The sequence below is a fragment of the Rhinoderma darwinii genome, chromosome 5 (assembly GCF_050947455.1).
Source record: "Rhinoderma darwinii isolate aRhiDar2 chromosome 5, aRhiDar2.hap1, whole genome shotgun sequence".
Lineage (NCBI taxonomy): Eukaryota > Metazoa > Chordata > Amphibia > Anura > Rhinodermatidae > Rhinoderma > Rhinoderma darwinii.
Genome location: NC_134691.1, coordinates 137,877,022 through 137,903,322, shown reverse-complemented (window position 1 = coordinate 137,903,322; position 26,301 = coordinate 137,877,022). Strand labels below are relative to the sequence as shown.

General features: G+C 42.2%; 1 protein-coding gene across 2 annotated transcripts in view; it reads right to left on the bottom strand.

Annotated features, from left to right (window-relative positions):
* DCDC2 (doublecortin domain containing 2) overlaps window positions 1–26,301 on the bottom strand; it is a 159,395-nt gene that overhangs the window by 47,477 nt on the left and 85,617 nt on the right. Inside the window, exon 9 of one of the 2 annotated variants that reach the window (XM_075826574.1) lies at window positions 2,119–2,271. The exons of the other annotated variant lie outside the window; for it this stretch is intronic. Coding sequence (XP_075682689.1) covers window positions 2,119–2,271 — 153 coding nt within the window. The remainder of the gene's footprint in view (window positions 1–2,118; window positions 2,272–26,301) is intronic. 2 annotated transcript variants of the gene reach the window in all.

Sequence of the window (26,301 nt, the reverse complement as noted above, 5' to 3'; positions counted from 1 at the left end):
CCTTGAGCGGAATCCCTGTTGACGATGATCTGGCCGGGAATTCTGCTCTTAGGGGAAACCCATGAGGTCACTGTCCATATATGGATATTGACGTCACAGGCTCCTACTGGAGCGGAATCCTGGCCAGCGACGGCAACGGGGATTCCACTCAAGAAGTAGCCACTGACATCACTGTCAATATATGGACAATGACACGAGCGGAATCCCCGGCCTATGCTCTGGCTGGGGATTCCGGTCCTACAGGGAGTCCCAATAGCGCTATCTACAGGGTAGCGCTATCTACAGGGGGTGGTGCTATCTTCAAGGGGGGTGTGGCAATATCTACATGGACACTGTGGCACTATATAGAGGCACTATCTACAGGGGACACTGTGGCACTATCTACATGGACACTATCTACATTGGCACTGTGGCACTATCTACAAGGGCACTGGTACTTTATATGTGGGCACTCGCACTAGAGGCAGCTAAGGGGGCATTATACTGTATAACGGCAGCTATGGGGGCATTATACTGTATGGGGAAGCTATGGGGGCATTATGTTGTATGGGGCAGTTATGGGGCATTATACTGTATGGTGCAGCTATGGGGGCATTAAACTGTATGGGGCATCTGTGTGGGCATTATACTGAATGGAGGCATTATACTGTATGGGGCAGCTATGGAGGTATTATGCTGCATGGGGGAATTTGTTTTGGCATTATACTGCATGGGGGCATCTGTGTGGGCATTATGCTGTATGGGGGCATCCGTGCTGGCTTTATACTGTATGTGTTCATCTATGGGGGGCATTATACTGTATGGTGACAGCTATGGGGGCATTATACTGTATGGTGGCAGCTAGAGGGCATTACACTATGTGGGGGCAGCTAGTTGGCACTATACTGTATGGGTGCAGCTATGGGGGCATTATGCTTTATGGGGCAGCTTTGGGGCATTAATCTCTATGGGGCAGATATGGGACATTATCCTGTATGGGGGCATCTGTGCGTGCATTATACTGTATGGTGGCATTATACTGTAAGGGGCAGCTATGGGGGCATTATGCTTCACAGGGGCAGCTATGAGGCATTATGCTGTATGGGGGAACTTGTTTGGGCATTATACTGCATGGGGGCATGTGTGGGAGGCACTAGGAGAGCATGATACTGTGTGGGCTGAACTGGGTGTGTATGGGCGGGGATTGGGTGGGAATAAAGGCGTGGCTTAAAAGAAAAACATTTGCCGCTACACGCACCACATCGGTTGTCCCTCTTTGTGATACTTGAAAGTTGGGATGTATGCATACACTTTGTCACAAATACAGACACTGACACACAATATATACACACTGTGACACAAACAAATATATTCATACTGTGACACATACACACTGTGACACATACACACATTAACCTTCTCTGCTGGATTTTTCTTACAGAGAGGGTAGGCACAGCAGAACAGGACTGCTCCAGTCCGCAGCACTGTGAAGACACTTGAGGTCTTCCTACCCCTTCCTCTCTGACTTGACTGCTGTCTGTATCTAATATTGTGTGCCATCTGTTGTTGAAAAGATGAGCATCACACTTATAATGTTCCCCTTTCACCAGCAGATCGGATAACATAACATACAGACTGTACATACAACAGCCTGAGGAGCCACGACCAGGTGGACTGAGGGCACATGGGTTTTGACTCCATGACCACCCCCACCCCTAGTCTACGCCCCTGAATTTTGGTATATGTGTCATCTCATGCATATTATCTAGGATATGGAAGTGCAATCTGTTACAGGGGAATGCTTTGCTTATCGCCTGTACGTTATGGGTTAGTATAAATAGTTGTCTACCTTATTTCATGCCAGATTTATTTCCACCGAATGATATGCATTAAAGTAGATTGCCCTGTTGCATCTAAAAAACTGACATGCCTAATGGTGGCAGATTTTAATTAAACACTTAAAATGTAAAACACTACGATGATCCGTTTGATAACATCTCCCAATGCAAACATTTGTTCCTCCTTCAGGGGATAGGTCTGCTGCTTTATGCAATGGTACACTTAATTTTCAGTGCGACATGTTACGAAGTAAGAGATAAGCAAAATTGTGTTCTACATACAGAAAGTGTTAGACTTCACCTTCCATTACTTGCTGAGACAGTTTAATGCCTGAAGAGCTGCTGAGCCTGTAACTAAGAATCACAATAGTTTGTGTTTTACAGTTTGATCTATCCTCCAGACCAACGCAGCCTGCTCCACAGAGGTCACTTGTTGTTTTATCAAGGACACTGGCTGTAAAAAGAAATTAGCAGGAGGTGTATGTTACTAGATTAAAAGGTTTCAGACTTCAGTTTCTACTGTAACAAAGCAAAGCAACTATTTTCTACAATTTCTATTTTAACTGTTTGCATCCATATTAAAGACCATGTACACTTTTGCAACCCAAATTCTCTTTTTAGAAAAATCCTACCATTTTGTGCACTCAGCTCCTATGCAGACCAATGTATCTCTCTGGTTACAGACTACACACAAACCCTGTGTGTAGTCTGATCCTGCTTGTGTTACTCCATTTCATGAGCCTCTCTAATGTCTGTAGGTTATCAAGAAGAGGTGCCAGAGGTAGTGGAGAAATACAAGACTGCAGGATCTAACTGCACAGAGGATGTAGTCTGTAACCAGAGAGAGACACATTGGCCTGCATAGGAGCTGTATACACCAAACGGTAGGATATTTTTATTCAAGACGATTTGTACAGTATACTCTTGTGTTATTATTTTAGATGCAAATGGAGCAATGAAAAATAGCTGCAAAACTGTACATAGCCTTTTAGAGATTACAGAATAATAATGTTTTTCTGTTCTAGAGTCTGTCAGTGGGTTACCCATTTTGTTAGTAGAAATGATTATTTGTGGCTATACAACACTCTTCAGTGACATCATATATCTATTTAACCGCTGTGATGGTAAAAGCATGCATTAGCAAGCAGGTTACTGGGTTTTCAATTTAATGGCAGTTTAGGCACACTGGAGTGTCTGGCTTGCATTGAAGTCGGAAAGCAAAAATTTGCTGAATGGCATTATTGTAAGGCAATTTACAGTTCCCTTGATCCTGTGAACCACTTTCTTAATGTAAATATATATTGTGCATCAATATCTGAATTGTGTTGGTATTCAAGGTCCTAAACCAGTGCTTCTCAAACTGTGAGAAGTCCCCCAGATGATAGCGAGGTGCAGCTGGGGAGGCAGTTTTAACAGAAGTGAATATATGCTGCTCATGGGTGCATCTGTCTCTGGTTTAGCAACATAACATATTCTTCTGTTTATTTTAATGTTCTACTGGCTTCAGGAGACAAACCATATGATAGATTGAGGTAATCCTTAACATTTTTGGCATGGTCTAGCTGGTGGGGCACCAGTAGAAGAAGAGAAGCCCTGTCCTAAACCAATGCATGGGTGACTCCAGGACACGTGGCAGAGCCACTAGGATGTCTACTTATATAGAGAGTGTTGTGCATACAGTTAAAGGGGCTACCAAGGAGTCTTAAAAATCTTTACCAGGGCAGAAGATGGTATAAAAAAAATAACCTGTCAGGTACTCACCAACTGAAATGCCCCCTTTCAAGCACAGCGGCCCCCGGTGTCCGCCGCTCTGGTCCCGGAAGCTCCTGCACTGGTTCTGTGCCATTTTATCGCGCATGTGCTGCTGCTGCTGCAGCCAATTGCTGGCCAGTGGCATTTCAGGTGGTAAGTACCTTAATAGTTTATTATTTTATACCATCGTCTGCCATAAAACAAAGATTTTTAAAATCATAGATAACCCCTATAAGCTTAGGCATTTATAATTGAAATAGAATAAGGCAAAACTACACAAAAAAAAAAAAAGGTTAATAATCATACAATCTTTGTATATATCTGTAAATACTAAAACTTTATAAGTCTACTGACAACCATTTGCCATTGTGAAGTATGGGCAGATAAGACTCCCAACCCAAACCCAAAGACAGGAAAAAAAAACATTTCTACTCTATTTCAGATGGCAACCTTAAACTCAATGAATTTACCAATATTATTATTTGCAGTAGTAGTAGCGTTATCATCACCAACACACTTTTGTATAAATAGTATCAACATATTATGTATTATTCCCCTATTGATGAATTAGTAAAGTTATAATATATATTTTCCCCATGCCACCGCATTGTACCTACTGTGCTGTCTTGCCAACTTTTTAGAGGACTAATATTGCATCTTCCTCTTTGAAAAATCTATTAAGACTGGTGCACCTGCTACCAGGTAAACAGCAACAATTTAGAGTTGCTAGAAAACTGCTGGAATAGCATTAGTAACATAGTAAGTACAGTTGAGAAAAAGACATACAGTATATCTATGAAGTTTAACCAAGGCATAGGAGAAAGGGAGGGATAATGGTGAACTATACAACTTTGCTTAAGGCCCTAAAAAGGAAACATTTCTCTCCTTATCCCTATTGGCAATCCGACTGGATCAACATTTAAACAGGAATTCTATCATTTGACATAGGCGCTGATATTATTTTGCTAAGAATTTATCTAACCTTTTTTGAAGCCATTTGCTGTTCCTACTGTGACCAACTCCTGCGGTAGGCCACAGATCCACAGTTCCCACAGTAAAGAAGGCTTGTCACCCCTGGAGATTGAACCTTTTTTTCTCCAGACGGAGGGAGTGCCCCCTTGTCTTTCGAAGAAATTATACATGGAACATGTTTTCACCATATTTTTTGTTATGGGCCATTAATATACTAATAAAAGTTAATAATGTCCTCCATTAGACGTCTCTTTTCAAGACTAAATAAATGTAATTCTTTTTAATCTTTCCTCATAACTAAGATCCTCCAGGCCCCTTATTAGTTTAGTTGCTCTTCTTTGTATTTTTTCCAACTCCACGGCATCCTTTCTATGAACTGGAGCCCAGAACTGGACTGCATATTCTAGATGAGGCCTCACTAATGCTTTGTAAAGTGGAAATATTATATCCCTGTCCTGCGAGTCCATGCGTCTTAATATACCACAGTATCTTGATGGCCTTAGAAGCAGCTGATTGACATTGCATGATGTTATTTCGTCTATGATCTACAAATGCACCCAGATTATTCTCAACAAGTAGCTCTCCCAATTTAACTCCCTCTAGGCCATATAATTCATGCAGATTATTAGTACCCAGATGCATAATTTTACGTTTATCTACAATGAACTTTATTTTCCAAGTGAATGCCCAAACATTCAGTGTATCCAAATCGGCTTGTAATTTATGAACATCTTCCATAGACTGAACTATATTACATAGCTTGGTGTCATCTGCAAAAACTGAAACAGTGCTATTCAGGGCCGGCCTTAGGGGTGTACAACCTGTGCCATTGCACAGTGCGCATCACTTCAGTAGGTGGAAGGGGGCGCTGCTCTCGCTCCCTTCCCCTACTTGTTTCAGAAGTGCCCAGGCCCTGCGACTCAGCCGCATTTTCGCCTGCGGGCTTCTTCACTCAGTGTCATCGCTACCGCTGTAGCAGCCATAGAGGCTGCTAGCGGTGATACCGGCCATGAGGGCTACCGTGCCGGGCCCCCCCCCCATAGTCGGCAGCCCCACTGCGGCTGCTACAGCGGTAGCGACGCTACTATAGCGGTGCAGGGAGGTATCTTGCTGCTCTTCTATCTACTAGCGCCACTGTAGCTCCCTGAAGGAGCGGAATCCCTGTATGGCCAGGGATTCTGCTCTTGGAGCACTCCACTTGATGTCTCTGTCCATATATGGACAGTGACATCAGGGGCAACTCCTGAAGCGGGATCCCCATCCACAGCTTTGCCGACTCTGTGACCGGGGATTCCACTCCAGGAGAAGAACCCTGATGTCACTGTCCATAAATGGACACAGACCACAGGGGCTTCTCCTGGAGTGGAATCCCCGGTCACAGCGCCAACGATGTGGCTGGGGATTCTGCTTCAGGAGTTGCTTCTTATGTCCCTGACCATATATATTCAGAGACATTAAGCGGAGCACTCTAGGAGCGGAATTCCCGGCCACAGGGGGATTCCGCTCCTTCAGGGAGCTACAGCGGCGCTATCTACAGCAAGGGGGTGGTAGATACAAGGGGGCTGTGGGCTGTGTGGCACTACCTACAATGGGGCTGTGTGGTACTACCTACAAGGGGCTTGTGTGGCACCATCTACAAGGGGGCTGTGTGGCACTACCTACAAGGGGGCTGTGTGGCACTACCTACAAGGGGGCTGTGTGGCACTACCTACCAGGGGGCTGTGTGGAACTACCTACCAGGGGGCTGTGTGGAACTACCTACCAGGGGGCTGTGTGGCACTACCTACAAGGGGACTGTGTGGCACGAGCTACAGGGTGCTGTGTGGCACTACAGGGGGTAATATACTGTGTGTGGCACTTAAGGGGCATAATACTGTGTGGGCACAATTAGAGGACAAAATACTGTGTCCTTGAAGGGGTTATAATATATTATTATTAAATATTATTATTATTATTATTATTATTATTATTATTATTATACTGTATGGGGCAGTAAAGTGGCATTATACTTTTTTTATGGGGCATTTTTTTTATGATAGGGGTGGGGCGCAGAAAGATAATTTCGCATGAGACACCATCTATCCTTAGGCCCCATACACATGAACGTGCTTTTGCGGCCGCAATTCCCCCGAAAATACACGGGAGAATTGCGGTCCCATTCAGCTCTATGGGCTCATGCACACGATCGTGGTTTCCGCGGTCCGTGTAAGGCCCAGGGGCCTGGACTGCAAAAAGAATGGACATGTCTTATTACGGCTGTGTTCTGCGGTCCAGGCTCATAGAAAATAATGGACGCTGCCATGTGCACGGCCCGCGATTTGCGGGTGGCTCGCGGGTGACACTCCGCGGCCAGCCGACCCAAAAATCACGGCCGTGCACATGGCTATGGTCGTGTGCATGAGGCCTAATGCCGGCTCTAGTGCTATTAACCCCTTCCCTCCGCAGATATTTTTCGGATTTTCGCTCTTTTTTTCTATCCACCTTCCAAAAGCCATAACGTTTTTATTTTTCCATCAATATTGCCGTATGAGGGCTTGTTTTTTGCAGGACGAGTTGTAGATTTTCACAGCACCATTTTTTGTACGATACAATGTACTGGGAAACGAGCCAAAAAATATATGTGGGGTGGAATAGAAAAAAAACAGAGATTCCTCAATTTTTGGGTGGTTTTGTTTTTACGGCGTTCACCGTGCGGTAAAAACTGCATGTTAACTTTATTCTGCCGGTCAATACGATTACAGGGATACCAAATTTATATTGTTTTCTTTATGTTTTACTACTTTTACAAGGAAATAACTGATTGTTAATGATAAAATTTTAGTTTTGTCGCCACATTCTGAAAGCCATAACTTTTTTATTTTTTCGGCGATTTAGTGGAATGAGGGTTTATTTTTTGCGGGGCGAGCTGTAGTTTGTATTGGTACCATTTTGGGGTACATGAGACTTTTTGATCATGATATATTGTAATAGTTCAGACTTTTACGGACTCGTCAATACCAGTTATGTTAGCTTTTTAATTTTTTTACATTGTGGTTGAGGGAAGATGGGAAAAGGGCGGTTTTTTGAACTTTTAGTTTGTTTTTTTTAATTATTAAAAATACTTTATTTTACTGTTTTTTATTTTTTTTACTTGTCCCCCTAGGGAAATTTAACCATCGATAGTTAGATCGCTTGCACGATATACTGCAATACTACTGTATTGCAGTATATCGTGATTCTGGCAGTCTCCTATGAAGCCCTGCCAAAGATGTCAACCAACTGCACACACCGATCTCGCCGAGGGGGGGCCGTTGGAGCGTTACAGGGGGTCGCCCCCCCCCCCCTGTTTTTAGTCATTTAAATGCCACTGCCACTATTGACTTCGTTACTCGGAAGTGTCGGCTGTAACACACAGCCAACGCACTCGCTCTATGGAGCGGACTCAGCTCGTGAGCCCACTCCATACGCAACCACCCGGCGTGCACCGTATATATACGGCGGATGTAGGGGAAGGGGTTAATCCCATCCTCTATATCATTAATAAATAAGTTAAATAGCAGACCCAGCACTGAACCTTGGGGTACGCCACTTATAACTGGGGATCATTTAGAGAAGGAATCATTGACCACAATTTTCTGGATATGATCCTTAAGTAAATTTTCAATTCATTTAGAAACTATACTTTCTAAACCTATAGACATTAATTTACCCATTAGTCGTCTATGAGGGACAGCGTCAAATGCCTATGCAAAGTCCAAAAGCACTATATCCAGAGCGGCCCCTCGTCCAGACTTCTACTCACCTCTTCATAAAAACAAATCAGGTTGGTCTTACTTTGTCCTTAGTAAATCCGTACTGGCTGTCACTTATAATACAATTTTCTGTCACGTTCTCCTGTATATAGTGTCTTAAAGAGAACCTGTCCCTAGGTCATAAAAGTTGAATTGGTTAACTGACCCGAATAGTGCAGTCTCCATGATTCCAGCGCTGTTTTTCTTTTTTTACTGGACCCCTATATGCTAATTTGCTGTAGTAAACCAATGGAGTGGATTTAGCTTCCCTGCCTCTGATGCTGACCAAACAGCGCAAGGGTAGTTCACGTCCTGTTGGTTAACTACAGCAAATTAGCATAGAGGGAGCCAAGACAACAGTGGGCCATTTCTCTGGAATGGGGGGGGGGGGGGGCTTTCCAGGAAAAAAGAAAAACAGCACTGGAATCCGGGAGACAGTGCTATTCAGGTCAGTTAACTAATTCAACTTATTTAGCCTAGTTACAGGTCCTCTTTAAGAGGCCCTCAAACATTTTTCCCACAATGGATGTTAAGCTTACTGGTCTATAAGTACCCGGAGAAGACCTAGAGCCCCATTTAAAAATGGGCATCACATTTGCCCTGCGCCAGTCTCTTGGTACTAAAACAGTCACTAGATATATCTACATTTTATGAACAGGGGGACAGAAATAACTGAACTGAGTTCTTTAAGAACTCTTGGGTGTAACCCATCTGGTCCCTCAGCCTTGTTCACATTTATTTTATTTAACCTATCTTGGACCATATCTATATTCAGTTAATTAAGTATATTAAAGTGGTTGCCCAGTCCCTAACAATTGATGGCCTATTTTCAGGATAGGCCATAAATATATGATCGCTCTGGGTATGTCTGCCAGGAACCCCCCGCCGATCAGCTGTTTTGAAGGGTGCCGCAGCGCTCGTACGAGACCTGTTTCCCCTTCATTTCCCTCACTGCTCACACTGTGAATCGCTGACACAGCAGTAGCGGTGGTTTACAGTATTACAGCCTTCTCTCATTCACTTGAATGGGAGAAAGTTGGAATACTGTGAACCACCGCTACTGCTGTGTTGGCAATTCAGTATGAGCAGTGACCAGAATGAAGGGGAAGCAGCGCTTGTACGAGCACTGCGGCCCCTTCAAAACAGCTAATCGGCGGGAGTCCCAGCATTTGGACCCCGACCGATCAGCTATTGATGGCCTATCCTGGGGTTAGGATATCAATTTTTAGGGACTGGACAACCCCTTTAATTGATGAATTAACAGGACTGGCACTGACTACATCAGCCACTCTTTCTTCTGTTGTATATACAGACCTAAAGAACCTATTTAGAGCCTCTGCCTTCTCTTGATCTCCAGTGACCAGCTCCCCATTACCACTAAATGTTCTGACCTTGGTTTTTCTTCATTTATATACTTAAAAACGTTAAAGGGCTATTCCTATCTAAAACATTTAGGACATACCCACTGCATATGCAATAAATGTCTGATAGGTGGCGGTCCCAACTTTAGGACCCTTGCCTATCAGAAGAACAGGGATCTGGTAACCGCTAGGTGCTGATTCCTGGACATTGCAGTCTCCATACAGTTCATAGGTGAAGTCTATGGGAGTCATGGAAAGCAGCTCTAACTGCAAAATACAGCATAGGACCACGGGGTATCATCTCAATATTTTACTAAAACAAAACTATTATTCATTCTTGGGTGCCAAATACCATTGATTTTGCACATGGCATAGCTGAGGGACAGAAAGGAAGTGTAATATTTAAAGCATTTAATAAAGCAGCAAAAATTATTTTAAATGGGCACTTTCATTTCAATAAACATATTTTTATCTAGAAGACCATGTTTTAAATAGCAAATATGTAATTCACTTCTTAACCTAAAAACATGTCCTTTACTGTATAGTGTGACGGCCACTAGATGTCTCCCATGTCAACTTACTGTAGACATATAATCTACTATAAAGATATAATCGACATAAATAGCTGAGTATTACAATCCTTATCTTAAACAGATCCTAAGTTAGGCTAGTATTATAGCCCAGAGATATACCGTATACATAATACTGCTATTTGTTATTGGAAACATTCATTTACTGACACACCCCTAAGGCCTAGTTCACACAGAGTTTTTTGCAGGTGGAAAAATCTGCTTCAAAATTCCTTCAGGGGTTTTGAGACAGATTTTGCATTTTTTGGCCGTGGCCATTGAGCGGCGCGGGCAAAAAGCGCAGCGAAAACTGCTTTCTCTGCATCCCATTGATGTCAATAGGAGATCAGAGACGGAAATGCCTGAAGAAGGGGCATGACGCTTCTTTTTCCCGCAAGAGTTTTTTCCGCTCGTTGGAAAAAAACGCTTCCACCTCCTATTGAAATCAATAAGAGGTGTTTTCAGACGTATTTTGTCGAGGTTTCCGTGTCAAAAAATGCGCCAAAAAGCTCAGCGTGAACTAGGTCTAACAGTTTAAGTGTGCTCCTATAATTCAGTGGAATAATTCGTTTTTCCTACCTGGTGTACTGTACAGTGCCTGGTGTACAACACTTCCCAGAATGCAAATGACCAGAGCAAGTTTTGCACAGATATTGAGCCAACAAGTATACTGGGAGATTTCAGCTCTGAATCCTGCAGAATTGTGAATGAAGCTGTGAACTATTTTGTTTAATGGTTTACATAGTCTTTTTTTTCCTTTAACAATTTTAATTTGGACCAAAGTTGCCTACAGTAATTTATAGCTATGGGATATGTCAAAAAGGGATAATTTACAGCATATGATACATGTACCATCTGTAAAAAAAATAATAAAAAAAAAATGGCCGTGCAATAATTGTAACTGGGGAGAAGGCTGTACTTGAAATGTCTAGCTGTATGCAAACCACTTTTTTTTTTTTAAGCTATACATGAAGTCACATTTGTTTTCTTAGCCTTTGCCTGATAAGGACAGCAGAGCAAGGAATATCTTAATGATATCTTCATAGGATGGATACTGCTATATCAATGAAAAGCTAGTTGGCAGGAGCAAGCAAGAAGTAGGCAACATTTCACAGAGGAGACATTATAACTCCTCCAGATTGCTACCATAACGCTGCCGAAAAGCAGATCAGAAGATGCCTCAAGGAACTGGAGTGCGATTATTCTCCACAGCAATTGGCTAATTGGAGTTCTCACTTTATCTGTTCTCAAAGGATCACATTTTTATTATTGAAGCCGAATTGTAACGCTATGATGTGTCTTGCGGGATGAGTTGGCACACTCTGAATAGACCTAGCAGATTTTTTAAGACAGATCCAAACAGAGACAAATTGATTCTGTCAAAGTATTTTCCAAGACTGGTGTCTAAGCTAAACATAAATCAGAGCCAAAACTTCAATTCTGGAGTCCTATAATTGCAGCCATAGTGGGATTAAACCTTTGAAGAGCAGAACACCTGTGACATTCTGCTTACAAAAGCAATGGAGTAAAGATAAAAAAATGAGACTTTACCCGTCACCGCAAATGAAAAAACCCAAAAACATGAGTTAGGATGAAACGACTAGTTTTTGTTTAAGTTTATAGTAATGAATCAGATTAAACCATCAATTTAGTGACAAAAAAACTATTCACATCAGTTGACGTCAGATTCATCTTACGAAAACAAAATATGAACAGCAAAGCTAAGGGCTCCACAATGACATATACCTTGCAATAGTATGTGACGTAGTTGTTGAATGGCACAACATGTTGTGGCTCATAGATAACCATATGCTAATCCACCAAGACATTGCAATACATTTACCCAGTTTAGTATAACAACCATAGTAGATGTTGACTTGGAAACCTAGCCTCAGACTTATGGACAGCTTAAATTTATTGTCTTTTTGTCCTTACTAGGGTACAGAAATGCATGGCATATGGCTATAACATGTCCCCTTTTGGATTTTCTCCATTGGATTTTCTCCTAGACCACCCTGGGACCATCATAGGGGTAGTGTTGCAATTCTAAAGATTAGTAACCTGGTTGGGAGATACACTGATTCAGAGAAATAATGAAGTGACCTTTTGTTTTAGCGATTGACAAAAAATCATCAAAAAGCATCTTGAAAAAATCATTAGGCTAACATAAAAGTGGTGAAAACATATGGTATGTAAATAAACAACTAATGTAATTATAAAAGTAATACATTGTCATGAATATAAACAATATATACAGTAATTTTTTTTACTAGAAAACATTTTAAAATTCGGTCAGATTATGATCCTTTCTGGTGGGAATGCAGTGTGTATGTATGGTTGACACGCAGCCCTCTATATACTCTTAGAATATGTCTGTTTTGGAACTGGTGCTATACTGTGTATATAATACAATTGCCATTTTTTTCAATTTGTATTATTCCGGGATTTGGAGTGCATGTAAGGCTCTGTTCACATCTGCATCGGAGGCTCTGTTAGGGGCCTCCGTTGCAGATCCGGCAGGGTTTACTGGAGTTTACCGGAGACAATCGAGCTACATGCTGCGATATTGTGTCCGGTAATATCACGGACACCCCGACGGAACTTATTAAAGTCAAGGGCTTCCATTGACAACCGGCGGTGTCCGTTGTTCAACAGAACCGTTGGTTCCGTTATTCACTTATTCTGCTCCTCTGACGGAGCAGAACAACGGAACAGCACAATGCAGATGTGAACATAGCCTATGTAGTTCTAAGGGTGCGTTCACATTTAGGGCCTGTTCACATCACCGTTCGCTTTCCGTTCCAGGGTTTCATCTGAGGTTTCCGTCGGGTGAACCCCGCAACGGAAAGTGAAAGTGAAAGCACAGCTTCCGTTTCAGTCACCATTGATATCAATGGTGACGGAAACATCGCTAATGGTTTCCATTCGTCACCATTCCGGCAGGTTTCCGATGGAATCAATAGTGCAGTCGACTCCGCTATTGATTCCGTCGGAAAACCGGAAACCTGCCGGAATGGTGACGAACGGAAACCATTAGCAATGTTTCCGTCACCATTGAGATCAATGGTGACTGATACAGAAGCTGTGGTTTCACTTTCAATTTCCGTTGCGGGGTTCACCAGACAGAAACCTCCGATGGAACCCCGGAACGGAAAGCGAACGGTGATGTGAACAGGCCCTTACCAGTTGCATCAGCATCAGTTTTTTTTTTGTCCCTTAAGTGATTACAACTGATGCAAAAACTGATGCAAAAATTTATCAGTTGCCATCAGGCTTTTTCACAATTTTTACTACAAAACCATCAGTTGTCATCAGTTGTCATCAGTTTTTACCATCCATTTTTAACATCAGTTTTTACCACAATGTTTCACCAAAAAGTTAGTCTAGGGCCTGAAAATGTGCCAATTTTGTCGGAGTGGTGCATAGTTTGTGATAGATTGGATACATGATAGATTTGATATATGTGTACCATGTCAGGGCTCTCCTTCTCTGCTTTGGCTTCAGTGCTACACTGAAGTCTGACACACACATTGTAATTGCACGTGTGTCATATTCAGTGTAGCGCCAAGGCCGGCACCGATAGAGAGCCCAGAAGGCAGCTGCTGTCCACTGACGTCACCTCAGATCTGATCTTCCAAGCAGCCTTATGAGCGTGCAAAGACTCCAAACACTAGCCCTAACTTCAGGGAGTAGCTAGCTTTTGGTGCATTTACAGCTACCCAATCCCACCCTGCATCGACTACCCACCCCACACCACGCTGGGATTGCGGTTGTATCTATTCCCACAACAGCGTCCGGGTTTTGGCTGTTAAAAACAGCCGTCTCAGTCAGTTTTGTCGCCCGTTTTGCGTCTGTTTTGTATGCGTTCAATGTCGGTGTTTCCATTTTTGACTAATTTTTAAAAACAGATGAATTTGTGTATATAATGAAACAGTAGATAATGCCAGTGCCCTCTGTAGAACATACCACAGTGCCCTCTGCATATAGTGCCACAGACCCCCTGTAGATAATGCCACAGTGCCCTCTGTAGATAGTGCCACACTGCTCTCTGTATATAGTGCTACACAACCCCCATGTAGCTAATGCCGCAGTGCCCTCTGTATATTGTGCCACACACCCCCCTGTAGATAATGCCGCAGTGCCCTCTGTAGATAGTGCCACACTGCTCTTTGCATATAGTGCCGCAGTGCCCTCTGGAGATAGTGCCACACTGCTCTCTGTATATAGTGCCACACAGCCCTCTGTAGATAATACCACAGTGCCCTCTTTAGATAGTGCCACACAGCACCCCTTGTACATGGTGCCATACAGTGCCCCCTGTACATAGCGTCACACAGCGCCCCTGTAGATAGCGCCACACAGCGCCCCCTGTAGATACCACCAAACAGTGCCCCCTGTAGATAGCGCCACCCCCACTGTACATAGCGCTACCCCCCTTACCCTGTAGATAGCACCACTGAAGCCCCCTCTAGCAGTGGAATCCTCAGCCAGAGAATTGCCGGCGCTGTGGCCGGCGATTCCCTCCAGGAGGAGACCCTAATGCCACCGTCCATATAAGGACAGTGACGTCAGCGGTTACCTCTAGAAGTGGAATCTCCAGCCAGAGTGTTGCCGACGCTGTGCTGGCTGGGGATTACTGCTCCAGGAGAAGCCCCTGACATCAGTATCCATATATGGACAGTGACATCAGGGGCAACTCCTGAAGCGAAATCCCCAGGAACAGCATTGTCGATGCTGTGGCCGGGGATTCCCTCAAGGAGGAGCCACTGATGTCACTGTCCATATATGGACAGTGACGTCAGGAGTTACTCCCTGAGCAGAATCCCCGGCCCGACGCTGTCATAGAATTAAATGATACACAAAGGGGAGCTCTCTGCATAGACTTTATACAGCTCTCACGGAAGTAAATGTGAGAAATATCATATAGCAAGCTTCCCCTGGTGGCGGCTTCCAGAGATTTGCTTGATCTACCCTATTTCATGAGATTCCAAAAGTATGCAAGTATGGCTTATACTGATTTCTACTGTTTACACAGATTTCTATGTAAGAAAGAATCTCCTCCTGTGAGCAATGACATACTGTAGCTGTAAGCTTTCTCTGACTGGCTCATCAGTTCATAAAAGTCTGTTTGCATTTTTGACACCCTATTTATTGAAGTGGGAGCGCTATAGGAGTTGATACTCAGTATAAAACAGGAAGCGGTGTAGTGTATAAAAGGCATTGAAACATGGCAGCAATGCAAGGAGGCTTTCTGTGACATCAAATCCACAATTGGCAGGTCTGCCATTGCTTTTTATTCCAACTGAAATGGCAGAATACTGGAAAAGTTCTGTCCAAGTGTTCGTGGATAAAGAATGGGGGGGTCTAGCAGTACCCTAAATGTGTTATTAGACAACCATTTAAATCACATTGAAGATAGATCTCTAAAATATTCTTCTACATGCTGAACAGTAATAATATGCATCCTCCCCCATTCATCTTCAGAAGAACACATATTTTGCCATTGATATGAAGGGGGTGTACGTACACCGGTGATTAATTAGAGTAATTAGTGGTGAGGCTGAAGGGGTAGCTGATGGTTGCAGTATTTATGCATCACTGTTTACACCTTTGTTGTCCAAGGTTCACTAAGCCAAAGTCTAAGATATGAATGTCTGTTCCCTGTATGTAAAGGAGATATCCTGAATACAACAGTAAAGGTAACCTCCACATTAGATTATATCATGCTAAATGGAAGCATAAAATAGCTGCAGTAGTATAAAGCTCATCCTCCTAGTTTTTTACATTTTATCATGTTTTTATAATCCACTTAAATGTCCTTACTATATTTAAAACGTGTCTTACATTGTGTAGTTCTCTAGTCACTAGATCTACTAGACTGATAATCATTAGATATATTCTATGAGATAAAATTGCTGACTAGAAATGATTGAATCATTTTGCCAAATCATTCACAAATCAGTTTTTAAAAATCAATTTGTGTATCTTTAGCCATTACTGGATATAAAAATTGACACTTCAGCTTTATAGCTCAAAATTGGCAAAGAATCCCAAATATATATATTTATGCAGTACTGTGTAAAAGTCTTAGGCAGTTGTGGAAAATGCTACAAAGTAAGAATACTTTTAAAAAAAAATAGAAGCGTTAGTTTTTTTTTATCAATTAACAAAATGCAAAGTGAATGAACAGAAGAAAAATCTAAATCAAATCAATATTTGGTGTGACCACATTTTGTCTTCAAAAATAGCATCAATTCTTCTAGGTACACTTGCTGTAATGACGGGGTAGGGAGTCAGACAGGTGAGCCTTAATCTACCCGCCACTCAGTCCCTGCCTACTTGCAACGGCCCGTCCTAGGCGACGGCGTACAACTGGGTGACGGTCCCTACGCTCAATAAGTGCACGACAGACAAACAGACAAGGGTAGACATAAGCTAAGGGAAATGGGGCAGTTGCCCACGGCAACACAGTGAGCAACAAGAGTAGTGAACGAGCCGAGTCAAACCAGGAGTGCACGAGGTACAAATCGCAGAGCAGGAGCGTAGTCAGTAAAGCCAGGGTCAAAAATGAAGCAAGGTCAATAATCATAGCAGGAGCAGCAGAGCCAGGAAACAGGAAAGAATCACAGGCAAAGGAGGAGCAGGAAATGCAGGTATAAATAGACAGAGGGCGGGAGCTAGCTCCGTCTGGCCAGGCTGTGATAGGCTCTCCCACTCCTAAGCCTCCCAGCCTGAGTGGTAGAAGATGAAGTCAATCTCTCAGACTTAGGAGCAGGTGCAGACTGACTAACCACGGGCGTCGACACAGAAGCTGTGTCTGGCAGATCCTTTACACTTGCACACAGTTTTTGAAGGAACTCGGCAGGGAGGTTGTTCCAAACATCTTGGAGAACTAACCACAGATCTTCTGTGGATGTAGACTTCCTCAATTCCTTCTGTCTATTCATGTAATCCCAGACAGACTCGATGATGTTGAGATCAGGGCTCTGTGGGGCCATATTATCACTTCCAGGGCTCCTTGTTCTTCTTTACACAGAAGATAGTTCTTAATTATATTGGCTGTATGTTTTGGGTCATTGTCCCGCTGCAGAATTAATTTTGAGCCAATCAGATGCCTCCCTGATGGTATTGCATGATGGATAAATATCTCCCTGTATTAAACTTGCAAGGAACATCCACCATGCTTCACTGTTGCATGCAGACACTCATTATTGTACAGCTCTCCAGCCATTCGGCGAACAAACTGCCTTCTGTTACAGCCAAATATTTCAAATTTTGACTTATCAGGCCAGAGCACTTGCTGCCATTTTTCTGCACCCTGGTTCCTATGCTTTCGTGCATAGTTGGCCTTGTTTCCACATCGAAGGTATGTTTTTTTTGCCCGCAACTCTTCCATGAAGACCACTTCTGGCCAGACCTCTGAATAGTAGATGGGTTTACCTGGGTCCCACTGGTTTCTGACAGTTCTGAGCTGATGGCACTGCTGAACATCTTCCGATTTCGAAGGGAAGTAAGCATGATGTGTCTTTGATGTGCTGCAATGTTTTCTTGTCCGACCGCTACGTCTACGGTCCTCAACATTGCCCGTTTCTTTGTGCTTCCTCAATAGAGCTTGAACAGCACATCTTGAAACCCCAGTTTGCTTTGAAATCATTGCCTGGGAGAAACTTTGCTGATGCAGTATAACTACCTTGTGTCTTGTTGCTATGCTCAGTCTTGCCATGGTGGACCTGTGACATAAAACTGTCTTCCACAAACTCACATTTGTAGCAGAGTTTGGCTGTCCCTCACCCAGTTTTATGCCTCCTACAAAGGTGTTTCTGTTACTGACTGTGTTTCAACCTACATATATAGTTATATATTAATTGATTTATTATTTTCATGTAAAAAGCTGTTTAAAGAGAACCTTTCACCTCCCCATACATGTGCAGCTGAGTGCAGCATGTTATAGGAATGGCTTCACAAACCCTGTCTCCCGTAAAATAATTTTTCTAACTCCCTCCATTATTTACATATCGGTGCCGTTATATTTGGCGCCCGATATGTAAATAAGCCCCTGAACAGTCAATGGGGCGTTTCTAACTAACTAAAAGGCAAGGGGCGTGATGTCTCCGCTCTGACACTGTCCAATCAGCTGCGGACAGTGTCAGGGCAGCTTGTGCTGTGTTCCCTGCCGCGAGAACACACATAGACTTGGTGTTTGTGCTGCAGATAGCGTGTGCGCGTCTTCACGCATGCGCGCACGGCCGTTTGCTCGCACATGGATGTCACCACTCCCGCCGCCACTGAACAAAAAGAGACGAGGAGGAGAAGCAGAGACAAGGAGAAGAAGGAGACAAGGAGATCTACTTACATCCGTCGATGTGCGCGCACGCGTGCACATGCGCACCCACGCTATCTGCAGCACAACCACCAAGTCTGTGTGTGTTCTCGCGGGAGAGAACACAGCGCTAGCGGCCCTGACACTGTCCGCAGCTGATTGGACAGTGTTAGAGTAGAGACATCATGCCCCATTGCCTTTCAGTTAGTTAGAAACGCCCCATTGACTGTTCAGGGGCTTATTTATATATCGGGCGCCAAATATAACGGCCCCGATATGTAAATAACGGAGGGAGTTAGAAAAATAATTTTACGTGAGACAGGATTTATGAAGCCTTTCCTATAACATGCTGCACTCAGCTGCACATGTTTGGGGAGGTGAAAGGTTCCCTTTAAATGCTGCCAGAACACCAGACAACTGTTCCCCAATGGCAGATCCTGGAGGAAAGAAGGATCGGGCATGCTAGACACTTTATTCCCACAAGTGTTTGGCAGCAGCTTATTCACACATCTTCTCTACATAGAAATAAACAAGCACGCTTGGTCGAGATGAGCGTGACTGTATATGGTGGAGTTGGGTGAAATATCTGTCGGCTGAACAAGCATTCATCTGACAACAATTATATGTGCATAGCCAGTTCTAAAATAATTATATTATAACACCTCTATTATAATACTAGAGGCAGACAGCACAGGATTACAGCATTGACAATAGGTGATGAAGGCAGCCTCCCTCCTCCCCTCCCTGCCCAGTGACATCTTCACATGTCACAGAACATGCTCACTATACTCTACCATACAAGAGAAAAATATGTTTTCTGTCCTATTTTTCGTATGTTCAGGTGCTTGTTGTAAAGTGCTTGTTGTAAAGAAAATCAATGGTACTGCAGCTGCTGCAGTCAACTCAGTTTAGATGGCTGCCCCCATACTCATGAAAATTAAATTTAAAAAAAACCATTTACAATTAGAAAATAAAAACGGATTAGAAAAAAAGAGTATGTTTCAGAATCTAATTTTAATTTGTAAAACATTTTTTACAAAATTGTTGATATATTACCTTCAAATGGATTGTACAGCATTAGAAAATCATGACCATATTCTTTCAAAAACAGCACCACACCTGTCCACAGGTTGTGTGTGGTATTGCAGCTCAACCCCCTTGACTTTAATGAAGCTGGGCTGCTATATAAGACACAACCCATAGAGAGGTGTGGCACTGTTTTGTGGGTTTGTTTTTTTTAAAAAGCAGCCATGGTTTTTTTAAATCCTGGACAACCTATTTAACTAGACTATTTGGATGTGTTAATGAGCACTGCTTTAATGAGATGGGCTTTCCTGTCTATTTACTGCAGGTTTTAAATACAAACGAAATAAAAATAAAGCTATATTAAGATCTCACAACATCAGCTAACCTGCTTGTTCCAAGTATGAATGGAAGTGAAAACAGGGGGGAAAAAAAGATACTGAAGATAAATTACAAATATGCTATTTTAGTCTCTATTCACACTTGCATTGACCTTTCCAGTATTTTTATAGCAATAACTACTTTGTCTGTTGTCTTGCTATAAAAAAAAATAAACAGAACCCTGACAGACCCAATTGATTTAATTCATGTACTTTTGGATCCATCAGAAAACTGGCTCCATTACGGTGTCATGGCTTCCTTTCTACAAAGAAGCCATGATACTAGTGTGAACAGAGCCTTACATTTGATGAGCAAATGGCCTATGTTAAAGTGGTTGAATAAGATTAAAAAGACAAGTCTTTTTCCAGAAACCGCGTCATTCTTGTTCATGGGTTGGGTGTGGCATTGCAAAACTGCAACACCAGCAAAAGCCCATTGACAAGAATAAGGCTGGGTTCACAAAAGCATGTTACGTCCGTAAAGGACGGAACGTATTTTGGCTGCAAGTCCCGGACCGAACACAGTGCAGGGAGTCGGGCTCCTAGCATCATAGTTATGTACGACGCTAGGAGTCCCTGCCTCGCTGCGGGACAATTTGCGCCCCAAATACGTTCCGTCCATTACGGACGTAACATGCTCGTGTGAACCCAGCCTTACACTTTTTATAGCTTTTTACAAGAGAGTTTCTGGAAGTTTGCAGCCACTTTTGTTTTTGTGCTTTCATCTCATACAACCCTTTTATTAAAAGTGGAGCTTCACTTTAATAAACAACTTTATATCATGTGTAATTTAATAATTTTATTTAATAATTGTATAATGCTTTTGGGACTTCTATTTATTTTTGGGTATAAATCAAAGTCTATTTTTGCAGCATGTTTTGCAGTTTTTGTAACCAAGGAATTTAGTTATAGGATAATTATAATGAAAAAATGTAAACCCATTTGTCAAAGAGGACTGGTTCGATTGCTTTATTGTTTAATGTTATAAAGCTTTCTAATATACATAAAATAAAAATATAATTACAGCTCCTTTGGAGAGGTGGTCCAAGAACTTATTTTCATACATTTTCTATTGTTTTACAATTCTCCCAACTATATTTATTTTCTAGTAAGTACATCAATACAGAACCTTATTCCAAGAAATCAAAATGACCAGTAGATAGAACATTGTTGTTACCATTGATCTAATATATAGTAACAGTATTATGTACAGTATTGTTGTTTTTGTCAAATGAGAAAAAAAATTTACAGCAAAAATATATTTTAACACAATCCTACTTTCCAATGTCACAGTTTTACAAAATTCTCCAGCTGTGACCGGGATCAAATTTGAGGTGATGACCCTGCAAAAGGATAGTTTGTAACTCCCCGAGCTGTTATAGCTTCCAGTCCATAAGCCCTTTACATCATTAACTCAACCCATGAAAAAAGCCAGACTGCTATATGAATAATGAGGTTTTATCTCGCAAGATGTACATATCTACTTGTGTGCATTACAGTATGTAATACGCCAGGCACTTTCAAATCCCCATTGAGTTCAGTTTCCTGAACAAAATACATAGAGTTGTCAATATGTATATAGTTGAAGGATCCTACATTTCAACTAAACAGAAAATACCATATAAACATCTATGAAGCAAAATTGCAAATGGTCTCGATTAAAAATATTCTAAAGTTTTGTGTCTACAGCTCGTATGCAGACCTATGTGTCTCCACGGTAACAGACTACAAACAAACCCTCAGTGTAGTCTGGTCCTGCACTCATTCTCCTTCCATCTGCTCCCTACTTCTTGCTTTAGACTACAAAGGGTCTGTTTGCAGTCTATTATCATGGAGACGTATAGGTCTGTATAGGAGATGTAAATGCAAAAAAATAGCAATTTTTATCAGGAAGATGTGCAAACTTTTATGTTAGACACATAGCAACAATAATAGATAACTGGATATAAATGTGGACATCGCCTTTGAAAGGAACCTATCATGTTGAAAATGCAGTCTGATCTGTAGGCAGCATGTAATAGAGCGGTAGGAGCTGAGTTGATTGATATATAGTTTTGTTTTTTTAGAAAAGATTTAGAATAACTATTAAACTAATTTTCTGCTTATTCTGAGCTTAGGAGTCCAGTAGGAGGTCCTACTCAGTGATTGACAGCTATTTCTGTATGCACACTAAGGGCATGCCCACACGTGGCGGATTTCCTCCGCAACTGTCCGCATCAATGCCGCACAGAATCTGCGTTGCAGATTCTGCGGCGGATCTGCCCAAAATGTGCAGTAAATTGATGCGGACTAGCTGCTGCGGACTGCGGGAAAAGTGCTTCCCTTCTCTCTATTCAGTGCAGGATAGAGAGAAGGGACAGCACTTTCCCTAGTGAAAGTAAACAAATTTCATACTTACCGGCCGTTGTCTTGGTGACGCGTCCCTCTTTCGGCATCCAGCCTGACCTCCCTGGATGACGCGGCAGTCCATGTGACCGTTGCAGCCTGTGATTGGCTGCAGCCGTCACTTAGACTGAAACGTCATCCTGGGAAGCCGGACTGGAGACAGAAGCAGGGAGTTCTCGGTAAGTATGAACTTCTATTTTTTTTACAGGTTGCTGTATATTGGGATCGGTAGTCACTGTCCAGGGTGCAGAAACAGTTTCTGCCGATCGCTTAACTCTTTCAGCACCCTGGACAGTGACTATTTACTGACGTCTCCTAGCAACGCTCCCGTAATTACGGGAGCCCCATTGACTTCCTCAGTCTGGCTGTAGACCTAGAAATACATAGGTCCAGCCAGAATGAAGAAATGTCATGTCAAAAAAGCAAGACGCATCCGCAGCACACATAACATGTGCATGACAGCTGCGGACTTCATTGCGGAACTTAGAATCTCCATTGAAGTCAATGGAGAAATTCCGCCATGAGTCCGCAACCAGTCCGCCACAACTCCGCAACATCCCTTGCATGCTGCGGACACCAAATTCCGCACCGCAGCCTATGCTCCGCAGCGGAATTTTACGCATCGTCTAAACGAACACTTCTAAATAGAAGTGGAAGTCAATGGAGAAACGGCTCCGATGCGGATTAACGCTGCGGAGTATCCGCAGCGGAATTCTAGTGAAATTCCGCCACGTGTGAACCCAGCCTAAAACAGGGATGACTGCCAATCATTAGGTGAGACCGACAAAAAAAAAGGACTTCTAAGCCCAGAATAACCACAAGTCGAAATGAATAAATTACAAGATAGGAATCTTTCCTCACAAACATATATAATCAATCTACTCAGCTTGTACCGCTCTATACCATGCTGCCTGCAGATCGAATGGCATTTTCAACGTGACAGGTTCCCTTTTAGGATGGAGGCAGAAAATGTTCCATTAGATTGAAAAAGAAACTCCACTGTTGGAATTAATATATTAGGAAACTGCATCATGATAACTGCATTAGTATACGTACTTGAATACTATGACAAAAGCCGGGTTAGGCATGTCCTTTACATTACTTCCACTATCTTCTTTTCCTAAATGTACAGTGCATTTCTGAACTTTTTCTTCTCTTATAAGGCAACATTTTCCATTTGACCCTATAAAAATGTCCCTAGTACCTGAGTTTAGCAAGAATTTTAAAAGATTTTAAGCGCATTTTTTATTTATTTTTATGTGTAAGATAAAAACAACAAAATGTTAAGAAAAAAAAATATATACTTTTTTTGTAATCTGCGTATTACTATTTTCTTTTCTTGCAGGATTATGGGGCAGCCATTCTGCTCAGGAGCTGAGCCGGCATCATCAGCGGTGGGTGTCAGCTGTATGTTACAGCTGACACCCACCTTTAACGGTAGGGACCAGAGCTAGCTCCGATCCCTGCCATTAACCCCTCAGATGAAGTGATTGAAAACGATCGCTGCATCTTAGTGGTTTATAGCAAATCGGCAGACCTGCGATGTGATCGCAGGTCTGCCAATGGCTACTATGGCGACAGGAGGCCTAACAATGGCCTTCTGCTCTGCTGATTACGAAAGCCAATTAGGCCCTGCCCGGAGGCGGAGCCTAATCAGCTTGCTGTCAGTGAATGACTGACTGTTCTAATACATTGCACTACATAAGTAGTGCAATGTATTAGAACAGCGATCAAACAGTTGGACCTTCAAGTACCCTAGTGGGACTAATAAAAGTGTAAAAAAAAAGTGCAAAAAGAGTGGGAAAAAAAGTTGAAAAAAATAAAATAAAAGTTTCAAGTAATAAAATAAAACACAATCGCCCTTTTTCCCGTATTAAGTCCTTTATTATTGAAAAAAACCATACATATTTGGTATCGCTGCGACCGTAACAGCCTGAACTATACAAATATTAAGTTATTTATCCTGCGCGGTGAACACCGTTAAAGAAACCTAAAAACTATTTCTGTTCTTTGGTCACTATGGCTTCCAAAAATTGGAATAAAAAGTGATCCAACAGTTGCATGTATCCAAAAATGATACCTATAAAAACTATAGCTCGTCTCGCAAAAAAACAAGCCCTCATACAGCTCCATCGACAAAAAAATGTAAAAGTTATGGCTCTCACAACTTGGCGACAGAAAAAATACATACTTTTTCCAAAAGTAATTTTATTGTGAAAAAAGTTGTGAAACATAAAAAAGTGCTATAAATTAGGTATCGCCGGAATCTGACTGACCCGCAAAATAAAGTTAACATGTAATTTATAACGCATGGTGAACGCTGTATAAAAAAAAACTGTGGCAGAATTGCTGGTTCTTGGTCACTTGCCTCCCAAAAAAAAAGATAAAAAGTGTTCAAAAAGTCGCATGCACCCCAAAATGGTACCAATAAAAACTACAGCTCGCCCCGCAAAAAAAGAAGCCCTCATACCACTACATCTAAGAAAAAATAAAATAAGTTAATCCTTTCCCGCTGCAGCCCTTTTTCAGATTTTCATTTTCGTTTTTTCGTCCCCACCTTCCAAAGGCCATAACGTTTTTATTTTTCCGTCGATATAGTACTATGAGGGCTTGATTTTTGCGGGACGAGTTGTAGTTTTTTGTAGCACCATTTATTCTGCCATATAATGTACTAGGAAATGGGGAAAAAATTATTTGTGGGGTAGAAAATTAAAAAAAAAGCGATTCCTCCATTGTTTTTTGCGCGTAGTTTTTACGGAATTCACTGTGCAATTAAAACAACATGTTAATTTTATTCTGTGGGTCAATACGATTACGGCGATACCAAATATATATAGTTTTTTCTATACTTCACTACTTTTACAAGTAAAAACCTAAGTGTAAAAAATTTAATTTATTTTGTGTCACCAAATTCCGAGAGCCACAACTTTTTTATTGTTCCGTTGTTTAAGTGGTATGAGGGCTTATTTATTGCGGGATAAGCTGTAGTTTTTAATGAGATGACCAAAAAATAGAGATTCTGGTGTTTACAATTTTTGTTTTTTACGGCGTTCACAGTGCGGGTTAAATAATTATATATTGTAATAGTTCAGACTTTTACGGAGGCGGCGATACCAATTAAGGTTATTTATTTATTTTTTACTATGCTCTAGGGGGAAAATGGGAAAAGGGGTTTTTTTTTTTACTTTTAATTTAAAAAAAATTTTGACATAAAAAAACACTTTATTTTACTTATTTTTACTTTTGTTATTAGTCTTCCTAGGGGAGGATACTGCAGTATATCCTGATACTGCCAGGCATCTATTAAGCCCTGCTGGAGGCAGGGCTTAATAGGTGCACAAAGATGGCGGACCTGGGGGCCTTCATTAGGCCCCCAGGCAGCCATAGCAACCATCGCCCCCTGCGACTGCATTGCGGGGGGGAGCACGATGAGCTGTTAGAGGGGATCACCACCCTCTTTCTAACGATTTAAATGCTGCAGTCGCTATTGACAACGGCATTTAACGAGTTAAACGAGCGGGATCGCGCTCGAGCGCGATGCCGCTCGTTACGCTGAAGTGTCGGCTGTAACAAACAGCCAACACTGCCATCGTATGGAGCGGGTTCACTCCGTGAGCCTATTCCATACTTCCCCTACCCGACTTTGGCGTATGAATATGTCAAATGTCGGGAAGGGGTTAAGGCTCCAATAAGTCAGGAAAGAAAAATATGCAGTAGTGTAGGCCCGAGAGGAACATTTCTTCTGTTTCAGGAGGTGACTTATCAAGGCCCTAAAATTAGGGAATCAGGAAGGGTAGTGCCCATACATATTTTCTTGGAAGCGAGGGCGCCCACATTATACCAGGACAACACTTTAACAGCAACATATCCCAAGCTGCAAAGGTGCCGAGTGTGCAACAAATTGGGGATGAGAAACGACACCATTTATCAGTGCGACACCGGCCTGTGCAGA